The 23,065-nt window shown below is 39.4% G+C and overlaps 2 protein-coding genes across 2 annotated transcripts in view; both read right to left on the bottom strand.

Moving 5' to 3' along the window:
- Positions 1-7,691: 7,691 nt before the first annotated feature.
- The window catches only part of LOC125246308 (tripartite motif-containing protein 16-like), a 398,598-nt gene continuing 383,224 nt past the window's right edge, over positions 7,692-23,065 (bottom strand). The window contains exons 2-6 of the mRNA XM_048157259.1: positions 17,485-17,580; positions 17,165-17,398; positions 15,842-16,001; positions 15,641-15,688; positions 7,692-11,122 (exon numbers count right to left, since the gene is read on the bottom strand). Coding sequence (XP_048013216.1) covers positions 10,830-11,122; positions 15,641-15,688; positions 15,842-16,001; positions 17,165-17,398; positions 17,485-17,580 — 831 coding nt within the window. The 3' untranslated portion in view covers positions 7,692-10,829. The remainder of the gene's footprint in view (positions 11,123-15,640; positions 15,689-15,841; positions 16,002-17,164; positions 17,399-17,484; positions 17,581-23,065) is intronic.
- LOC125246278 overlaps positions 20,630-23,065 on the bottom strand; it is a 5,819-nt gene continuing 3,383 nt past the window's right edge. The window contains exon 2 of the mRNA XM_048157219.1: positions 20,630-22,779. Coding sequence (XP_048013176.1) covers positions 20,723-22,774 — 2,052 coding nt within the window. The 5' untranslated portion in view covers positions 22,775-22,779 and the 3' untranslated portion in view covers positions 20,630-20,722. The remainder of the gene's footprint in view (positions 22,780-23,065) is intronic.

Here is a 23,065-nt window from a genome sequence, read left to right as displayed (position 1 = left end):
GTCATGTCAGTCAAAATTAACTATACTTGTGAATGCTGAATAGTCATTCCATATAAAACTAATAGTCCTCATTTCATTGCTTGAGTCATTACATACAAAAATGTTGAACTAGTTGTCAAAATCTGTCAAGCAAATTTTACACATTTTTTAAAAATCTTTTTTTCCTGAAAATGTCTCCTAAATTGAACAATTTCTCTCAAGTGAATCTCAACTTTCACTGATGAGAAGGGGTGTGTGAAGCATTAGTTGCAACCAATGATAAGCCACTTCTCTACAATCACTGTCAGAGCTGAATCCCATAAACCCCCACTTTACAAGCATATACGAACCAAGCAGGACATAGTGTGTACCATTTCTACAATACTGTGACACAGAAATGCAAGGTCATCCCTGTGGAAGAGGGGTAAGGGTGCGGGGAAGAAGGGGAAGGGGACAAAACAGGGGAAGAGGAAGAAGAGGCCAATAGGCAGATCCCTGATGAAATCAGGGCTACAATTGTGGATCATGTTGTCAATCACGGCCTCACAATGGCTGAGGCTGGTCGAAGGATGCAGCCAAATGTTGGGAGAACCACTGTAAATTCAATTATCCAAACATTTCGTTGGGAGAACAGGTGTGTATAAATTCAGCACTAAACAATCTGCACTGCACTACTGTCATCGTGTCATACATGAAGCTTGCAGTGGGACAAGAACTTGTCACTGTACATTTTACATTTAGACGTACAGCTTTACTGCATCACACATTTAGTGAATTGTAGTGTACAGTAGTGTTACAGTAAAGATTTGCCATATGTACTGCAATATTGTTTACAGTTGTGCACAGCTCTACCCAAAGGGAGTTTATGTTTTTTCTTTTGCACAATGCTGTGAACAAATTAGAATTGAAAAGAGCATATGCAGTAAAAATGTGAAACATACATATTCAGTGTCTTGTACTCAGTTACCTCACTAAATACAGTAATGTGTAACTTTACTGTATTTTTCAAATGGCTGTGCAAATAGTATATAGTGCTGTCTTGAGCATTTTCAGGTAGTGTCACCAAGATCTGACTTTTTTGCATTGGAAAACATTGACAGAGTAAACTGTCATAATGAAAACATGGCAAAGCCATTTGACTATCTTGTTCATAAACAATGGTGTCAGGACTTTTCATCTTGATGACACTGACACTTTCATTGACACGAATACTTGCTTTTGAGGAATGACCTATCCATTTTGAGCAAGTGACACGCTTTTGCAGGTTATCAACTAGGTTTTGCAGTTTGTACTAATTGTTTTGAGAACTGCATTAACTGTTGTGCAAATGTAAATAGTGATGTGAGAAATGCACCAAAGCGACTGAGAAAAACTGTAAACAAATACAAGTTCAGAATGCTGACACACAAATCTATGTGGCATTCTGTACAGAGAGGAGATTGGTTCACCTCAATCACTCTAAAAGGATACATATTTTCACGTCTAGATCCATCCTCAGCACAAAAAATGCCTGAGGATTGCATTTAAATCCACAACATACCAATTCAAGGTTCTACCATTTGGCCTTTCTCTAGCACCCCGCATTTTCACAAAATATGTGGAGCCGGCATCTCGACAATTGGTTAATTTGTGCCAGGTCAAGTGAGATGGCAGAGCTGCATACAAGGGTAGGATTTACTTTCCCCAGGTTTAACTTGAACTCAGTAACTTACCTGGCAACCCTGTCGGAGCAGAGAAGGGAAATTTTATGTAACTGTGTGAATAAGTTTTGTCTTGGGGAAAAACAGTCTTCTTTCGACTGTTTATAAGTGGGACTCATGGCTTCAGTCATAGCAGTACTGCCTTTGGCCTGCTCTTCATGAGAGATTCTCTGAAATTAAGTACCTCCAGACACCTACAATGGGAATGGTTTCAGACTGCAAAGTGGTCACCTCAGACACATCCTCACAAGGTTGGGAAGCGATTATTGAGAGAAGCCCCATGAATGTGGTATAGACTGTACCAGTCAAAGTAATGCATGTAATTTGTCTGGAGCTCCTTGCAGTGTCTTTGGCCTTCAAACACTTCCTCCCACAAATAAAGGGTTGTCATGTATTAGTCAGATCAGACAACACAATAGTGAGTGCTTATATAAACAGGCAAGTGGGCATTCAATCAAATCAGAGGTGGATTTGTTAGCCTTAGAGAACACACCTTTCCCCTGTTCTTCTCAATGAAGAAGGCAAATGCACCACTAGGTATGGATGCATTAGCACATCCCTGGCCAGAGACCCAGTTATGTTTTTTCCCCACACATAAGCCTCATCCTTCCCACTCAGTCCAGAATCAGGTCACAGAGGGTACTCTTAATAACTCCATTATAGCTGGGAAGGCCTTGAAGAGCAGAGATAGTTCAACTGCTATATTCACATCCATGGCATCTTCCTCAACACAGAGACCTCAGAGACAGAGACCCTGGTAGGAAAGAGGAGTTTCAATCATTTAGAAAGTCGGACTCTCTGGGTCTGGTTCATGAAAGATCTAACCTGAACTCCTTGGCCCTGCCCCAGAGTTTGATCTTTATGATCCACAGTGTTAGAGCACAATCCATCAGATCTCTATATGAGGCAAAGTGGGGACGGTTTGAGACATGGTGTCAGGAAAGGCAAAAGATACAGTTTCTTTCCTCAGTTCTGGACATTCAAACATTCCTTCAGGAGATACATTATATGCTATTATATAAAATTAAATAAAGAAGAGGGGGCCTGCTGGACCCTACAAAAAAAAAATCCAGGTGCCCTGAATATAGGTTGTGAGATGACTCTCACCAGAGAGCCCATTTATCTTATGCCATTTTGGGCATGACAGGTGTGATTGTATAGGACTTTATGGATAGCAACGCAAGAGGCGTTTCCCATAGTGAGATGTCTCCCTCAGAGAACCAAGAACTTTTTGTTTACTTTGGTTGTTTACTTTGGCTTTTTTTTTTTTTTCCTCTATTTCGCAGAGCTAGCATAGCCCTGTTCATGGATGACATTTCACTCTTGAGTTAAGGGGAACAAGAAATAAAATAGAGTATTTTTGTACCTGCAACAGCAAATTATTGCACAGAAATTTTAAGCAAATGAGTTTAAGTTTGCTTGTTACATTTTGATTTACTCATTTAATAATTTACTTAATTTTATTATCATGGGAACTGTATGAAATGTGAATCATTGTCTATCCTTTTGCGAGCAACTGGTGATAAATTAAAATTGCCACATCACAATATTGAAAATATTTCCATTTTAAATCAAGCCAGAGGATATCACCAAAGCTGTGCAAACTTTTGTGCAAGTTTTTCAGGTGCAGAAGTCAAATATTCACTACAGAAACAAAGTAAAAACTGGCTGAGCTTTTGGCACTGACGCTGCACTAACGTATATTGCATATTTAAATTCATTTTCTTAATATTTCTCTTGTGGCCCAAAGTGAAAAAAAAAAAAAAGTTTAGTGAATCAAGAAGTATTTTGTGTTAAACAAGTTTTTTAATTTTTTAATTGAGAAATAAGCTAATTTAGCTAATCTTTTTTATCATCCTCACAGCGCATTGGTTATGTGCAGATGCGCTATGAAAATATTGTGGGGCAAATGAATTGTAATACTAATTTAATAATAAAATAATATATTTTCATAATATACATACAATATATACAAGTAAGCGATAGAAATTCATGTTTTTCTAGAAATTAATGTTTTTCATCATTTTACATTCAGAAGTAGATGGTGTTTAAAGTTACACAGTTGTTGTTTTTTTGCCAATTCTTTATTATTTTTCCTAGTTTAATTTGACATCATTAATTTTGTCCCGAATTGCATGTAGTAAATAAAGAGATCATGATGCAGAATGACCAGAGAAAGACTTTGAGAATTTAAACCAACCTGTTTGTTCCTCAGTATCTTCATGTTTCACACTGAATGTTTCTTCAATCTTTACGTCTTCACTTCTCCTCTTTAATAAACTCTATCTTTGTTTGTTCCTCAGTTTCTTCATGTTTTACTCTGAATGATTCGACAACCCTCAAGTCTTCACTCTCCTCTTTAATAAACGCCATCTTTGTTTGTTCCTCGGTATCTTCATGTTTGACTCTGAATGTTTCTTCAATCTTCACATCTTCACTCTCCTCTTTAATAAACTCCATCTTTACAATAGTGTGTCACGTGGATCTCAGTCGCTTCACCAGGAGTTTATCTGTGTGTTTGGACACTCTGTCATGATTAAAATAAAAAATCTTTGTCTGTTTAAAATTAGAAAAATAACAGAAAGAAAAACACATCCAAACTAAATCTCGGAGTGTGTCTCAATCTGATCTAGTTCAGTGCACTGGTAAGAGAGTCAGTCATAGTGAGTGAAAAAAAAAACAACTTGGGTAAAGTTGGTTTTATATTCGCACATTCGGACTTCTGATAAATTCAGACTTTCCAATAAATGTGCAATAAATTAATGTTTGCAAATTTTAAGCAGCGACATGATATTGACAACCAACGATTGTCAACTTACAACATTTTTCACAGTCGATCAAAATAGGCAAGTATTGTTTTAATGGCATATTTACTGAATGTCCACTGAATGTCCAATGTAGTGTGATTAACAAGGCTATTGAATACGGATGTCCGAATGTGCGAGTATAAAACCAACTTTACCCAAGTAAAAAAACAGCATAGGCTACAATTACTAAAATAATCTTAATATTAAGTTATTCTGATATTATATATTTGGTATTAAAAGTTACTCTTTATATTCATATGAATTACACTTCAATGACAACATTTGTATTTTTAGTAGTCATTAAATGCGTTTGTTCTCTAGTATTTAGTTCAGTTTCTCTATCATTACACATCGGGGACCAAACAATTTGTTTATAATGTACTGCTTCACTATATAGGGAGCGAAATGAGACGCACCTCACGTTTACGCACACATACTGTTTCAGTAGTTATTAAAAACATTGCGTATTAATGATTAACTGATTTTACAGTTCTCTTTATAATTGTCTTGACGGGTTTTATTAGTTTAAACACTTTAAATGATTAAAAACACAAACCTTTCTTCAGCAGAATCACAGACGCAGGAGCGCGGCGCACCATTGTGACGTCAAGTCAGGACACCAAAATAAAAGTCCCGTTTTCACGGTAAAAAAAAAATAGAAATTCACATACAGAAAACACATTTAAATGACAAGATAAATGATTGATTCGAGGGGTAAATCGATCAATGCTTTTGAGATTTTTTTTCTTCTAGCTTATATCTAAATGTTAGCAAGTGTGAACATAAGGTGCCTGAAACATAAACCTTTGTAAAAACAGATATTCTGGAGGTTTGAATTGCTGGGGTCCAATTAACCCCATTGGGAAAAAAAATGTTTGTAAATTTAAGGTTAACAGAAGGGTTCACATAGTTCTTCTAGATGGTAATAAGCATGCAAGATGATTGTCCAGACTAAACTTTTTATTTTATTTTATTTTATAAGTTGAATGGTGCAAAAATTGCAAAGTGCGTGTATTAAAATCTAAACACGAACAGACGTTTTAGCAGAGTTTGAATTATTCTTCTAGCTCTACGCAATTAAAGCAAAAGGATTTTTTTTTTAAATTCTTTTGGAGCACAACATTTTTTTTAGTTGACATTTTCTAAATTTTCTAATCTGATTTATATGTCCCAGACTTATCTTTAATAAAAGTGTCCCTTACGGGGCTCTGTAGAATGTGTTGTTAATTTTACTTGCCTTTCCGAATAAATTATTCAGCTTGAGGCACATCCCTTAATCAATACATTTGTTTTGCATTATTATTGTTATTTTCAAAGTGTTTTTTTTTTTTCTTTTTTAAAAATGACTTTGTTAACATTATTTAGCTCTAACCTAAGTAAACTTTTTGATAAAGAGAACTTTATAACTCTGAAACTAAAATGAAAAAATATAGTTTTTGCTCAGTACTAACTAAAATGCACATGACTTGGTGTTGTTTCCGAACAAAGGAAAAAAATATGTATATCGGTCAAAATGTGTTATCAGCAAAAGTCCAATATTGTGCATCCCTAGTGCTGATGTATCTGATGTATGAAATTACAAATACTTTTAAATGTATGCAACTTTTTTCTACTCTTTCCAGTGTGTTAATCTAGTTTAAGAATACATATTGAGCTGATTCTTTATCCTGCTTGAGCAATAATGTGACATTTTTCCATTCTTATGACAAGTGCAACAAGTCATTTGCATGTGAAAGTAGAAACACATGCAATTCAGACGAAACTTGATGGTTAAAACATGCACTCTAACTATCCTCATTAAATGTGTCTGAGGGTCCGACATCATCACTCGTGGCTAGCGCACTCATGAGCAGCAGGCTGTGTAATATGAGTTAAATCTTTTTTTTTTTTTTTCACTTAGATTATGGCCATTTGATTTATAGCAGTGTCTGTCAACAAACTAAATGATTCAAAACAGTTTTGAGAAGGTGCTTCAAAGGTTTTCAGCCATGTGTTATTAGGCTATTACTACTATTACTATTTTGTGTCCTGCAATAAACATTTACACAAACTCAATCACCTGTTTTCCCCAAAACATATTAGTTTATTCCATGCACATCACAATGTAATTATAGAAAAAGTGACTTTAACTTACTTCAGCCCACTGTAGTACAGATGTTTGATTCTCAAAGAAAATGGCAAAATTCTGATCCCCGGTCCAAAAATATTGATACAATAAACAGTAGGGCTGTAGTCAAGTCCACCTTTGTCGAGTCCAAGTCAAGTCCAAGTCCAAAAGGTTCGAGTCCAAGTCAAGTCCGAGTCCAAATGAGACAGTCAAGACAGAGACAGAAAAAAACAATCCTCTTCAAGACCTTCGTACATAACTATTGATCATTTATGTGATGTGAGAGACAGCATATCTTAGATTCTAAAATAATAATTTTACATTTACATTTTTAAATTCTCTACAACTGCGGTTCCCAAACATTTTACAGTCGCGTACACCCTGAGGCATTTAGCACTGACCCTTCTGCATACCCCCTCTTTTCCACTTAGACTGCTGCAGTCCAAACCTTTTCCATTAAGGGACAATATTTTCCCCTTTAAACTGATTGCGCATTACAGTGCTTTTTTTACCTCTATAAATACCTTTATAAAATAAATTAATGTTTTATGAGTCGCAGTTCTGCTGTGGCTTTCGTTTGAACTAGAGATGCGCTGATTTCAATTTTCTTGGCCGATTCTGATTTCTGATTTTTGGATAGTGTGATCTGCCGATACCTACTTTTGCCGATTCTGATTTTTTCTTTCTAAGAACTATAATTGACAGCATATACAAACAAAAATCTACCTTTCTTCAACGCAAAGTTTTATTTTAAAACTCAGTAATAAAATAAGAACAAATAAAAAAAATTCCAAACAGCAAATAAATGCAATAGAATAGAGAGCTATGAAACTAAGTTTTTTCAGGTTAAGTAGGTTTCTATTTAGATAAGAAATACTACAGAAATTAAAGTAATCAAATGTAAAATAATACATCCACGTTGGTTACCTTAATTTCTGTATTTTTTATTGTAAATATTAAATACAGACTTATTCTTACCATTAAAGTTAAAAACGTATTCAGTCAAGAGCAGAAAGTGATTTTCTTTGTCTTTTGTTCTTTAAATAACATGACAGACAGCAGCAGGAATATTGGACTGCTGTCCCTTTAAGAGTTTATGAATGGACCCAATACTGTTACACAACATGCGTTCTCTTAGCTATTTAACGATCCAAAACTGACTGTTTATCTGAATAATTGCCAAGACGAGCATTTTGACATAATTTTGTATGTATTTGATCTTTTAAGCACAGTAAGCCACTCATTTTGGTAATTGTGACTCTGTTTGACTTCTGTCTCTGTTTGAGACTGAGCGTGGCTTATTCGCTCCACTGATCAGCGGTAATCAGTGGCGCGCGCGCGCGCACTTTCAGTGTGAGCGCAAAACCTGCGGGAACCGGAGCGAATGAGACGAGTGAGTGAGAGAGAGAGAGAGAGAGAGAGAGAGAGAGAGAGGAGGCGCCCGCGCGAGTGTGTGTCACTTCACCGTGAGAGAAGAGAGCGAGAATGCGCAGCTGACGTTACTGCCTGTGCCGCTGGTAACAAAAAAGATCGGCTCGGAATCAGTAAGAAGTGAGACTGAAAAGCTGGACTCGGTCGAGACCAACTAGAACTTGTGGCGAGACCAATGACCAAGTCCGAGACAAGTCCGAGTGCAAATATCACAGAGTCCGAGACGAGTCCAAGACAACAGAAAAACGTCTCGAGTCCGGACTCGAGTACTACAGCACTACTAAACAGAAATGATTGCTACAGACAACCAGCTCTTTACAGCAGTTTCAGATATTGACTTCCAACACTTGCTGACAACAAGTCTAAGATACCCAGGTTCGAGAACCGCACAGAGCGGGGCGAGTAGAACCTGGGTAGAGGGGTTAAATTGGTGCCATGACCCGGATGGGAGTGAGGTTTAGGGGGTGAGTGTAACGGAGGCCAGCTATTAGTCGCTGTGTGAGAATAAACCTCACTCTGGTCTCAAGAGATGCTCTAGCGACTGATGTTAGAGGTTGCAGCCTTTAGCCTCCTCGTTAGAGCGTCTGACTCTAGGAGTTTTTCTCAAGGGTTTAAAGCAAGATCAGATAATCTGGGTTGATATATTTTACATTTATTAATAAACCAACATTTATCAATTTTACATGACAAATTATTTTATTGAATAACATTTTTAATAAATCTTGTGTGTGATTCATTTTAATGAAAGGTAATTTTGATAGTAATAATAAAAAAAAATTAATGTGACACAACAATAAGAACTGAATGATTGTGATTTCCATCAACACAAACAGATCTTGAGAAAAGCATCATGACTCACAAACACACACTGATCTTACTAGGGGTGACCCTGAAGAGTCGACGATTCAAAGCTTCGATAGGAGGAGGTCGATTCGACTATCAATCTCACAGTCGAATCTTCGCAGAGGTGTTATGAAACGAGATGGGGGTGCTCAATATCTGATTTTACATAGATGTACCAGTTCTCTCCCAATAGGTTAATACACAGCCTATTATGTTAATGCTGTAAATAAAAATGTAAAAAGAAAGAAGCTTTTAATAAATATTTTTAATGTGCGTGAATAAATCCAACCACCCCTGTGACAGATTTAAGTTTCACTTCCATGATCCGTGACCGACAGAGGAGCATCTTGGCGGCAGGGATTAAATCTTTAACAGTGTCTGGGATAAGAAAATCTAAAGTGTAGAATTGGATGCACTTTGAAATGGTAAAAGAAAAATGTATGATGCAAGTTGTGCCAACAGCTTATGTCCTAGTACTCAACAATGACAAACACTGCGGCGCGCTTCTGCCGGCCAACGTTATTGCGCTATTTGAAAAGACCCAAACGGACACAGGCAGATCGCGTGAAAGACTGGATTTTTCTCTCTCAATCAGGTAGGGTACAAGTGATTTCAAAACATTTCAGCCAGTTCTAATTAGATTTTTGAATGCTGTGAATGTTTAGCTAAAAAGACTGCCACTCCAGTTTAGCATTTATTGTCTCTGCAGTTAAAAAGACAAAAGTTGACAATTCTGGCTATACTTTCGTTTTTTTAATAATTTCTTTAACTTTAATTTATTTATTAATCACTCTGGGTTATCTAATTTAACTATTTGTGGCTTAATGTGTTTTGAATATATGTTCCCTGGCATTTTAGGCATTTTGCACTTGATTATGACATTCATTTTTTAAATTATTTTAATTTATTAGAACGGTATATTCTGTTCTAATTCAATTCTGTAAATTAATGTTTTGAATTTTTTTTTCTCGGTGCATCGATGTTGCACTGTAGATTAGTTAAAGCTTGCTTGCACAGGTAATTTAGCCGATTTAATTTGATTGCTGACATGTGAAATGCATATCTATCAAATGCAGTGTGGCCTTTCTGCAGTTATTTATATATATATATTTAAGGTTTATTGATCCAAAATGTTTTTATTCATTTTCTTCTATATCTTTGTGTGGTGTTCTGTACATCGTGGCTGTGAATGTTTATCCACATTGCCTTTCATTTCAGTTTAAGAAAGATAAAAATCATTGTCAGTTTCATCTATCACTTAATAGGCAGTTTGGTTGCTTTATTAGAAAGTTGTTTCTATGTGTTGAGTGTAAGAGAAAACAAAAGTTAAGGTGCAGGTGTAGGCCTTACTTTATTTTCTGCGCCCCTCTCCATCTCGTGCACAGTTGAGCACGCGAACCTTTCAAAGTAGCCGATACTCCTTTGGCCTTGAGCGCGGAAAGAGTTTGTGCGCACTATCTAGTGGACTGCTGTTTTTCAAGCCCCCCCAATCTGATTCGAATCTGATTCGACTATGTAAATCCGTTGTCGGGACACTCCTAGATCGTACTGTCTATATGAGGATTCATTACGCACATTTATTCTGACGTTAGTTCACTGACAGAAGTTCAACTGTAATAATAATATAATGAAGAGAAAATAAGAGAATCTATAACATCTCACTGTTACTGATCTATCATGTAACTCAAAGCATTATGGGTAGAATCTCTCTACAGTCTATTCTGATTTATCAACACAGTTTCACTGATGATCCAACATTAACCCTAAACCCAGGATAGAGCGGTTGAGTGAATGTGGTCTGGACTGTGTGGATGAGGATCATTGTGTCTCCAGAGACGCTGTAGAAGGACAGAGTTCCTGCACTGTGATCCACATACACTCCTACTCTACTGCTGCTGGGCTCTACAGGAAGTTTAGTCTTTCTGTTATTGTGCATGAATGAGTAACTGGAGGGAGAGCAGTTCAAACTCCAGGACTGATCATTATATCCAAAAAAACACTCCTCACCCCGTCTCTTCCTGCTGATGCCTTATATGACACTGATATATACACACCATGTTTTCCACTCCACTCAATCTCCCAGTAACAGCGTCGATCACGCACACTCTCTCTACACAACACCTGACATATATCAAATCTGTCTGGATGCTCAGGATACGGCTGGACTGTGGCAGTGACAGTAATCACTCTGTTCCTCTCAGTCAGACGGAGGTATTTATGTGCTGTGTTCAGATCCAGAGTGAGCTGATGGGAATCTGATGGAGAGAAAACACATCAGAATCAGGAATTATTAATCTGTCTGATATGCTGTTCAAATTATCATTATCCAACAAATAGCCTCACCCCCTCCCCAAAAATTATTTTGTGTTTATTATAATTAGGCCTATTATTATATTTATGCCATTCAAACTGATACTTTAATTCAACAAGGATCCATTAAATTGATTCACCAATAATTAATAAATTAGTTTATGTTAAGTTTTTAAGCATTTAGGCCTATTGTTGGTGATTTTCAGTGTTGTAGCCTTTGGTGATGTTGAGCTTTCTTTAAATTTCTATCTGTTGCCTCAAAGGTTAAAAAGACCTGTTACAAAATCCTGTTTAGGATAAATCCATCCATCCATGATCGGATCCAGCTGATAATCACTTTATTTTATTCTAAATATCTGTCAACGTGATGGTCACATATACCAATAACATTTTAATGATACAAAAGATGTGCACGCTCACACCGAAGAGGCAAATATGAAAGGCTAAGGGGCAGCAGGTTAGAGTAAAAAATGAGCTTACAAGGTGTGTATAATTTAAACTATTTTATTAAATAAGTCCCGACTAATTGGCACTAACAGTAACTATTGCTCTTCTGCACTCTTCCTGAAATTGCACTTCATTAAAGTGCCAGGTGAAGGGTTGCTAGATATCACAAAAAAGCCCCTTAAAACATAGGGTAATACAGCAAAACTACCAGCAGAATGAATATAAACAATATAACTAGTATTACATCCTAGAAGGAATGCTGTGGAACCACATCCTACCCTGAAGTAGTTACGTGGAGACGACATATGGACAAACCCCTTAAGGTTACACTACATATGGAAGTACAGGGGTGACTCCAACCTCACAAGAGATGGGTTCTCCCAAGGGAAAGACATGGGCTTCTGTTTAGGAGCACCGCTGAAAAGTACACATATGGGATTCCCTCAGGGTCACACATATGGGACCCAGCCTAGACTAGACCCGGTTCTCAAGGATACAACGAAATATAGGCTTGGTGCCGGACGTTACACCACAACCGGCTGATGGAGGACTCTCTGGAGAATATAAGCGCATATATTGGTTCAGCAAGCTGACACTTGCCAGGGGCCACTCAGTGTCTTCTACACATTTGAGGTGAGAACACGGGAGGCTATCGTAGGCACGTAGGCAATAGAATCTAGCAAAAATATTAGGTGTTGCCCAGCCTGCAGCTCTACAGATATCTGTCAGCGAGGCGCCATGCACCAGTGCCTAGCAAGATGCAAAACTTGTGTGTGAGCTTGCAACCTTGATTAGCCAAGGCGATGGCATCCACCAACGAGTGGGCCAACCTCTGCTTGGAGACAGCCATTCCCTTCTGCTGGCCTCCGTAACAGACATAGAGCTGGTCTGAGGTCCTGAAGCTACGTGTCTGGTCCACGTACCTTCGCAGTGCACGGGCGGGATACAGCGAAGCTAGGGCTTCTGCCTCCTCCAAGGGCAGCACTTGCAGGTTCACCACCTAAAGGAAGTGGTGGAAACCTTAGGCACATATCTGGGCCAAGGTCTCAGGATAACATGAGCGTCATCTGGCCTAAACTCTAGGCATGATTTGTTGACCGAAAATGCTTGCAGGTCTCCTACCCTCTTAATGGAAGCCAATGCAACCAGGGGTAATATCTTCATAGACAAGATCTTTAACTCTATTTATTCCAAGGGCTCAAATGGGGCATTCTGGAGTGCTCCGCGCAAAGAGATTATGGAAGGATGGGGAGGTGGATTTAATCTCCCCTAAGGAACCTGATGATCAGGTCATGCTGCCCAACTGACTTAGCCTCTATTGGATCGTGATAGGCTGAGATGGTGGCAGCATAGACTTTCAGGGTAGAGGGAGACAGCACTCCAACCCCTGCTGCAGGAAGGAAATCACGGCACTGAAGTTTGGTGATCTTCTCGGTGAGAAGAACACCAATCAACAAATAGGTTCCACTTCAAAGCGTATACACGTCTCGTAGACGTCGCTTGCGCAGAAGTGGTTCACGTCCCTTGGGGGTAAGTCATCTAGAGCTTCCGCATCCCGTCCAGGGACCAAACATGTAGTCTCCAGAGGTCTGGATGCACGTTCATGCTGAAGGTCCCCTCAGTCAGGGAGTAAAACAACTGGCAATGAGACGAGTCTGGAGAGGCAAACAGGCCTACATGTGCGGCTCTGAAATGGTCCCATATCAGCTGGACTGCTTGGGGATGGACTCTCACAAAAGTGCAGGCTGTCGTGAGAGCTCTTCGGCTGCATGATTGAGCATGCCAGGGATGTGAATGGCATGAAGTGACCTCAGATGCTTCTGACTCCATAGGAGGAGATGGTGGGCGAGTTGCGACATGCAACGGGAGCTTAGACCACCTTGACGGTTGATGTATGCAACAGTCACAATGTTGTCATTACGGATCAGTATGTATTTGCCCTGTCTTGGCTTTTTTAGGTGGCTCAGTGCATGACATACTGCCAACGACTCGAGGCAGTTGATATGCCACTACAGTTGCGGACCCGTCCAAATCCCTGAAACTGCCTGAAACCTCAGTCGGTGGTCAATGCATCCGTGGAAACCATAGCATGCCTGGACACTTGTTCTAGAGGAACTCCTGCCCATACAAACAAAGGGTCCGACCCTGGGCTGAAGGTTTGCCAGCAGACCTGAGTGATTGTCACCTGGTAAATGCCGTGTTGCCACGCCCATCTCGGGACTCAGCCTTAAAGCCAGTGCTGAAGTGGCTTCATATGAAGCAAGCCGAGCAGCGTTACTGCGGCTGCCATATGCCCCAAGAGCCTCTGAAATAATTTCAGTAGGGCCGCTGTCCTGCCTTTGACCGAATTCAAGCAGTTCAACACTGACTGGGCACGCTCTTCTGTGTGGCGTGCTGTCTGGGCGACCGAGTCCAGCTCCATACGAGAAAAGAGATCCTCTGTGCAGGGGAGAGTTTGCTCTTTTCCCAGTTGATTCGAAAACCCAACCGGCTGAGGTGACTGAGCACCAAGTCCCTGTGTTCGCACAACTGATCCCGGGACTGTGCTGAAATGAGCCATTCACTGTGTTCTCTAATGGGAACAAGGACTGTGTCTGCAACTTTCGCGAAGACGCAGGAAGACAGGGACAGCTTGGTCAGCATGACCCAGGGACCACGCCGTAAACTTCATCACACAAAGTGCGAGGTCCTTTGCGGGACGAAGCTCACAAAGAACTGGGCCTCAATCACTGTCGTGCAGGTCCCTCAGTGCCTTGGCCTAATGAACCTGCAACAATGCCATAGCGTGTAAAGCAGAGGCCGCTTCCCCACAAGCCTGGTAAGCCTTGCTGGTCAGAGCCGATGAGTACTTAGAGGCTCGGGAAGGGAGACATGGATTGCCCCCTTTGGTGGAGTTAGGACAAAGTTGCATAGCAACGGCCTGCTCCACAGGAGCAATCTGCATGTAACCTTTAGGGGCTCCGCCATTGAGGCTGGTGAGGGGTAGTTACTCGGCGCTCTTGGTGGCCTAGGAAAGCATAGCCATCATTTCCAAATCGGATTTGGACAACACTACCATCCCCATAGGGGGTAGCACAGCCGAATCTTCATCCACAGAGAGTTCAGGCTCACCCTCTGATGCTGCGATCGACATTTGGTCTTTGGCTGGAGACCTGAAGGAAACGACGGGTACACATCGTTTAGATGGACCAGCACACGCCGCTGGAAGCTCTACTGGCTGCGGTGTGCAGGGGATTGTGACCCAGAGGGCACCCAAGCTACCCGCCGATGTGGACCTCTCCTGTTGGCCACCATGGAGGGTGCCACAATGGGGAATATGCAAGGGAACTCCACCTTTCTTGAGGTAATAGAGAATGACTGAAAGGGAACTTAAGAATTCATCTAAATCTTGGATGAATGTTTTTAATTGGCTTTCAGTGAAAAAAATAATCCTATTTAGCGCTTAGTTTTAGAAGATATCCTGTTTTGAAAAATATGTCGAATCCCTAGTTCAGTGCTGTCCTGATTTACATATTTGTAAAAGTCACGAGTTCATTCCATTCAAATCTTGCTTTTTTGGATATTATTAAGTATGATATAGTTATGCTCTCTGTCCCATTTTTGTAAATGTGCAAAATGTGCAGTACAAAATTTAACAGTGAAGACATTTATAATGTTAATAAACACTTCTATTATAATCAATTTAAAATTAATCACATTTTTATATTTCTATTTAAATTTTTCTGTTCATCAAAAATTGTGGATATAAAAGACCTCCACACATTCCACATGGTTATTTTACATTTTTAAATTATTTCAAATAGAAATGGTTCTTTAAAATCATAGGGATATTTCACATTACTGTATTTTTTATCAAATAAATGCAGTCAATGTTCAATATGTCAGCAGCATATCCTGTGTAAATCATCATTTACATGATCAACTACAAAACTCTTCTGTCATGTTTTCTTTCACCTTCTACAGGAAGAACATGAACCACTCAGTGAGTTTTTCTGCTTGTTTTCTTAGTGACTTACATTGTAGGAAGTCGTTCCTGGTCCTGGGAACAATGTTGGTGAAAGTGACTGTGGAAATCAACAGACATGAAGAGTGTGATTATCATGTCAAGAGAAAATGATCCCTGCATCCGTTCCTAAGACATTTCTGATATGATGTTCTACATGATATGAGATGATGGAGGATCATTTCTGAGAGCAGATGAATCTCCAGGACTTTACCTCTGTCAGAGATCTTCTTGAGTTCCTCTTTGCAGAAATCCTCCAGTTTGTCTCTCAGCTGAAGGACAGATTCTCTCACGCCATCAAAAGAAGAGAGAAAACTGAAGGGATCATCATTTATGTCTGTAGATTCAGAAGGAGCTGAGAGAGACTGGAAACTCTACAGAAAAGAGAAATCAAAGCTTAAATGATTAGTTCACTTTCAAATAAAAATTTCCTGATAATTTACTCACCCCCATGTCATCCAAGATGTCCATGTCCTTCTTTCTTCAGTCGAAAAGAAATTAAGGTTTTTGATGAAAACATCCCAGGATTATTCTCCTTATAGTGGACTTCGATTGGCCCCAAAATTACAGTTCCCTTATTTCTCGTCTGGTATTAAAGCCCTTTGAAGGTGCACTGAAACTGTAATTTTGACCTTCAACTGTTTGGGCCCAATTGAAGTCCACTATAACGGGAATAATCCTGGAATGTTTTCATCAAAATCCTTAATTTCTTTTCTTTTCATAATTATTTGCCACTTATCACTGTAAAGCTGCTTTGACACAATTTGCATTGCAAAAAGCGTTATATATAAATAAAGGTGACTTGACTTGATTATATCATGTTAGAGCTATAATTTCTAGCGTTTTTAACTTACACTATGTGAACTTTCTAGGAAAACACTTGGATGAACAAACATCTGACAAAAAAAAATGTAACAGATCAAGTTCATCAATGGCGTGGCAGGGTTGAGAAGATTTGATCAGTAAAGCAGATCAAAAGCAACAAGTAGATTAACCATTATTTATAACTTTTGAGCAGCTCTGGAATTCACAAGGACTCTTAGCACACACCCTAACCCAGCATTGCTATTATACAGCCTTACTGTCAGGGTTCTGGCAATTTTTTCTTGTCTGCATGTCATGTTTCACGTTGGGGATATGGTGTACGAATCCCGGCACTCATGTCTAGTTCAGTTTCGGTTTCATGTCGGGGTTTAGATACTCGCGCTCCCTGTTCTGTCTTTATTGTGAGTGCACAGGTTTTGTGGTCTCTCACTCGCCGTGCGCCCTTGTCTCATGTGTTTTGGAGTGTTTGGTTTATGTTTTCATTGGCCAGGCGCTCTTGTGTTGTCATGTCCTGTGTAGCACTCGGTTGTTTGCACCTGCCGCACGCTTTCATGTCGTGGTCTGTGTGAACACGCAGTCTGTGAGTGTTCACCGGCTGCATGTTCGTGTATGTTTTGTGTGAACGCAGCTTATGAGTTTTTCTCATAGTTGTGTGTTCATGTCTCGTTTTGTGTGACCGTACTATGATCCTGTTCTTCTAGATCTCTGTTACCTGCAGGAAATGGATGTGATCCTGTGTGTGTGAAAGCTGCTCCAGCTCAGCATCTCTCCTCCTCAGATCATTGATCTCCTGCTCCAGTCGCTCCAGTCGTCCTTCAGCTCGACTCACTGCAGTCTTTTCCTGATCTCTGATCCACTGTGTGGCCTCAGAGCGGCTTTTCTCAATGGAGGGGATGAGCTCAGTGAAGATCTTCTCACTGTCCTCCACTGCTGTCTGTGCAGAGCGCTGTTAGGACACACATCACAATCACACAGTGGCTTCAGTGAGTCCTGACTGAGACTTCTCAAACTTCTCTTCTTCTCCAGACTCACCTTATGAGACTCCACAGCCTCTCTCAGCTGCTGAAGATCTTTCTCTCTCTGCTGGATCCTCTGCTGGAATGACCTCTGCGTCTCCTTCAGCTGGTGCTAAAGGACAAACCAATACCAGGAGAAACATCACATAAATCATCAAGTAAACAGATATGAATCCAGTGTAGGGCATCACTCGACAGAACTTACCGAATGACTTTATAAACCAGGAATGTGACCATACAAAGCTTCATTTGACCAACAGGTCCATTTCCTGACCCCAAGACCTCCAGCCTTAACAGAAGTGATGACGTGATTTCGTTTAACAAAGAAGGCTGTCTTGAGAACCTCTCAGCTCATCAGCAGTAAACTAATCAAAACCTATCACGTGGGGTCTGATCATGTTAAAACTATTGATTCTCTCACAAAAACCTCTTGTATTATCGGATGGAACAGGAAACATTAATTAATGGACCTAAAAGCACAATGGATCCACACAGACATCCCCTGATTAGGAATCCCTTTTGACCCGGTCACAAGTGACTCTTATAGACCCTATTCTTATAGACTCAATCTCAAATGGACAATCATTGAAACATCATTTTAAACTATATTCAGAATAACACATGCTATGATGTGATTACTAACATGTTGGATTCAATGCATTATATGTTTGTATTCCCTTATGCATTTTCTTTCTCTTGTAATCATTGTTTTAATTAGGTTAGTCTAGTAATATGTGTGTAAGAAGTGTGTCATGTTTGAGGTTTGGTGAAGTGGGTGGAAGAGGAGCAGGTGTGCTGCTACTTGGGATAAAAGGTGGTGTTGATATAACAGGAGCTGGTGGCGAGATAACAGGAGCTGGTGGTTCGGTTAAGAGTTTGGCTGGACCCCTGGCTCTCTTTTTATGAGGATGACCTTCTTCCTCACTGTCATTATCTGTGTCTCCAAAGAAATGACTATAAAGTGGGTTGAAAAAAATACAACAATCAGGGTTGAAAATTAAAACTCTTGATCTGCTCTTATTAATAATTACAAAAACATTTTCACTGGCCTAAGAACTTAAGTTATAAATTAGTGTAACTGATTGAGAATGTCATGGCAATCCTGTTGTAGTTGTGTTAAGAGTATTCTGATTTTATACTAAATTATGTTTTTGAGAAAATATAGAGGCCAAAAAGTTAATGTAGAATATAAAGGATAATATATGTATATACTAACATTGGCTTTGGCCTTCTTTTTGGTCTTATCTCCTCCTCTTCCTCTTCAGACTGTAGATCTGATGTGTTACACATCAGAGATTTCTTTAAGAGTCGTTGTGCCTCAAAGTAGTCATCTTAAAATTAAATATGTGTTAAACTTCAGTAGTTTCAAATTATCATAGCAAAAAAGAACATTATACACAACAGAACAGTATGACACTGATTAAAAGGATTTTTTTTTCAATTATATAAGGTCAAAATATTTTGATATTTGCTTACAATAGTCATTTTAAAAAATAAATAAATAGCATACCACATGTTTTAATAACTCTGACATCATATGTTTTCCAGTCAGGTCCCGGCTCCTCCGAATTTTTCACTGCCCTGTTTACTCTTTCATCATTTCGGTAGTTTGGCCAATAGACAACTCCATCTCTGCACCACGTTTGTGGCACCACTGCTACCGTTTTGTTGATCAGGAACTCGATTAAGTGGAACATCCTTAACCGAGAAGGAAGGAAAGAAACAAACAGCAACACAGAAATATAACTTTTTTTGTTTCAAGAAGATCTGAAACAATTGTTATTAATAAAAGAAATTATATAGCCATCATTATTAATCAATTATTGTTGTGGCGTATGAATGTGTTGTGAATTAGCTGGAAAGTTTTTGTGAGAAGAACTGTTAGTGAATGAGACCCAATGTTTTGCTGATTATGCCGTTTTTACTTTCTTTTCAGCCTAAGGTTTTCTGGGTCAGTACGTCTACCTTTTGTTACCAAGTGCATAGTGTAATTGCATGTGGGTCACTTTTAAAAAGAAGATGTAAGCTGGTCATCCAATAAAAATATAATATGGTCAACAAATCGGAATTGCAGTTCAAATGTGGCCTTATTAAGCTCAACTGAATCAACAATGAACTGTCAACTTACTGCGAAGTTACTTTGAAACAATCTGTACTGTATAAATAAAAATGACTTTGAACACAAGCAACTCACTACACAAAGTACTTACAGACAATTGTTATCCAGTTTCAAACTGCAGTGTTTGTGGTGATGCATGGTGATGTCTTTTGTCACTGTGTCTGTTCCTAATTTTGCATAAACACTTGTCCAGTCAAAACTATTGTGCAACTGCATCAATTCTACTGCTAATATATGAACACAAGAGCTCTAACTACTACAAACTAAAACTACCATCAATACTACCACTATCATTCTCCCCTAGGAAAAAACATACAAGCTAAAAATGAAAATTTGATGTGTATCTGCTTACCCCCAGTGCATCCAAGATGTAGGTGACTTTGTTTCTTCAGTCGAACGCAAATTATGATTTTTAACTACAATCGCTGCAGTCTGTCAGTCAAATAATAGCAGTGGATGGGAACTTCTACTATAAGAGTAAATAAAACTTGCTTAGACAAATCCAAATGAAACCCTGCAGCTCGTGGCGACACATTGATGTCCTAAGACACGAAACGTTCAGTTTGTGCGAGAAACCGAACAGTATTTATATAATTTATTACCTCTAATACACCACTATGTCCAACTTCGTTCAGCTTCCGGTTGGTGAGGTCTGATCGCGCTCTGACAACGGAAGTAATGTCTAGCACTCATTGAAGTATATGGGCGAGACATCACTTCCGTCATCAGAACGCGTTTTTTGACCTCACTAACAGGATGCTGAACGAAGTTGGACATAGTGGTGTATTAGAGGTAATAAATTATATAAATACTGTTCGGTTTCTCACACAAACCGATCGTTTCGTGTCTTAGGACATCAATGTGTCGTCACGAGCCGCAGGGTTTAATTTGGATTTGTCTAAGCAAGTTCTATTTACTCTTATAGTAGAAGTTCCCATCCACTGCTATTATTTGACTGACAGACTGCAGCGGTTGCAGTTAAAAATCATAATTTGCGTTCGACTGAAGAAACAAAGTCACCTACATCTTGGATGCGCTGGGGGTAAGCAGATAAACATCAAATTTTCATTTTTGGGTGAACTATCCCTTTAACCTGTGGAGTTTTTGTTGTTTCTCACTGTAGCGTGAGACATTCCTAAAATGTATGAAATAAGGGTATGGCCACAAAACCATCCCTATGAGGTAAAGCAACACATTTCTGGACAAGCTCTGAAGCTTTAACACACTTGAGTGTATCTGATGTTTGTGAAATTATATGAATATTCAGATATTCAGAATTGAATGGGTATGTGAAGAACAAAGACTTCTCTGAAAATTCTTTGTATACTACGTACACTCCATCACTGCATTCCACAATGTTATGTATGATGCAAATCTCATTACCAATGACAAACACGTTATCCCCGGTTGAAACTTTAACCGTCCACTTGTCACATGCCATCTCACCATACTGTGCTTTCACTGACAGTCCATCTACAAGTGGCCCAACAAAATGCTGTTTTTTAAAAGAGGTACCATTTAAAGGAGTGTCAGTAATTCTCATCTCTGACAATCGACGAATAATTTGGGCAAGGGGAAAGTCTGGTTTTCTAACAAGCCTTTTTAGCTTGTTCAGGTAACTTTCATAGGGAAATGCAGAAAATGCGTCAAGACAACCATGTCGTTGTACTTCATCTGCCAGATGAACCAAAGCATGTACATTATAAACAAGTTGATCTTTGCCATATATTTCACCAAAGTGAGAAACAAAAGATCTAAGCAAGGTGCGAGCATACTGTGTGTGGCAGGACAGTCTAGGACTTACTAAAATGGCAGTACCAGAGAACAGCAGCATGAAATTGCTGTACATATTTCGGTCCAGAAAGGTACCCAACACTACAGGTCCGGTGTACAGCAGAAACTGCCTAAATTCAGTGGCCTTCCAGCGATCTAATTCCCTCAGCGTTCTGGGCTTTCGGGCAAACTCCACTGGAATATAGGAACGCATTTCTACTAGTTTAGCAGACATTCTATCTGCTATGTTTGCAGGTACTCTGAAATTCAGAGGACCCCTGAGCCAAATATTCAGCAAGCGCCTAACCACACCTAAACAAACCAAATGCATATAATCTAGAGGGAATTGAGAAACCATGCCAACACTGCTGCCATGAAATGGATGTGGCCCCTCATGATGATGGACCTCATCAACCATGTTTTCAAATGAATCATCTGTCCTTAGGGCATAGTCTGTATATGGGTATGTCATGCGTCTGTTAATATGTTTTCCAGGCTGAGAACATTTATCACAACCATGGTAGCCATTGTGGCTCTTTGTGTTTTTAATAAAGGACCTTGCTGGTGTGTCACAAATTACTGTGTCCAGTTCGAGCTTCAATGTCTTACCCTCTATTTCAAAACCTTTCTCAAGCTGTTGTAACTCAGCAACAAAATCTCCAAGAAACTCCTTTGCTGAGCTTGGTTTCTTTGGTCCACAGAACAAACCTATGACTACTGGTTCTTTCATGGGAACACTCAGTAGCAGACCAAGGATGGGCCACAGTTGCAGACTAGAGCTCTTGAACAAAGGAAGTCCATCTATGTTTACTTGCAACTTCAAAGTGAATCCGTCAGCCAGTGTGTGTAGGTATTTAGACAGCATATTCTTAAGTGATGACAGAATACCAAAATAGTGATACTGTCCCCCAGCCCTTTCTAGAATAGTGTACTTTGTCTTAGTCCTAAGGAGGGTTCTAGCATCCTTTGGAAGATCAGGATGGCAAATGCGAAGTATGCACAATAGTGCTGTCAAAGCAACCAAAGAAATGCCAAAGTGTATGGCCCAGTTGGAAATACTGTCAGAGAGTGAAAATGTCTCAGGCCGTTCATCTTCTGAATGTTCTGAATCAGATGTCTGAATCGGCCTATCACAGCTGCCAATCACAAAACCCTCCTGTATGTCTGCATCTACCTCCATGCCACCTTCCTCCTCACTAAAGACTAGTCCAGTTGCAGTGTCTGAATAAGCTTGATTGTCTGGACTTTCTTCAGAAAGCTCTCTATTGACATCTACAAGGTCCCTCTCTGTTGTCACTTGAAAGTCAGTCAAATTTATGTAGTCATCCCTAATTTGTTTAAGTCTTTTATCTACGTCTACACGGGTCCTCCGTCTTAAGGTAGAGCTGGAGACAGGAACAGTTTTTCTATTCATCTTATCTAAAAGAAATGTTACAGAACATAAAGACAGATTGTTGCTGAAAAGAACAAACATTTAAAAAATAAATATACAGCAGGACTCCACAATAATGTCCACAATAAGGACTGCCCGATGCATGAAAGTAAAACCAACAAAGTAGGTTTTTGAACAAAAACTTCTCTAAAAATTCTTCGTATACCATGTACACTCCATCACTGCTTTCCACAATGTTATGTATAACGCAAATTTCATTTTAAATAACAAACACAAACCTAAAAAAACAGCCTAAAAGGTGTGTTTTAAAAC

This window comes from Megalobrama amblycephala, linkage group LG14, assembly GCF_018812025.1.
Source record: "Megalobrama amblycephala isolate DHTTF-2021 linkage group LG14, ASM1881202v1, whole genome shotgun sequence".
Taxonomy (NCBI): domain Eukaryota; kingdom Metazoa; phylum Chordata; class Actinopteri; order Cypriniformes; family Xenocyprididae; genus Megalobrama; species Megalobrama amblycephala.
Note: the sequence above shows the minus strand (reverse complement) of the source record. Positions and strands in the feature narration are given on the sequence as shown.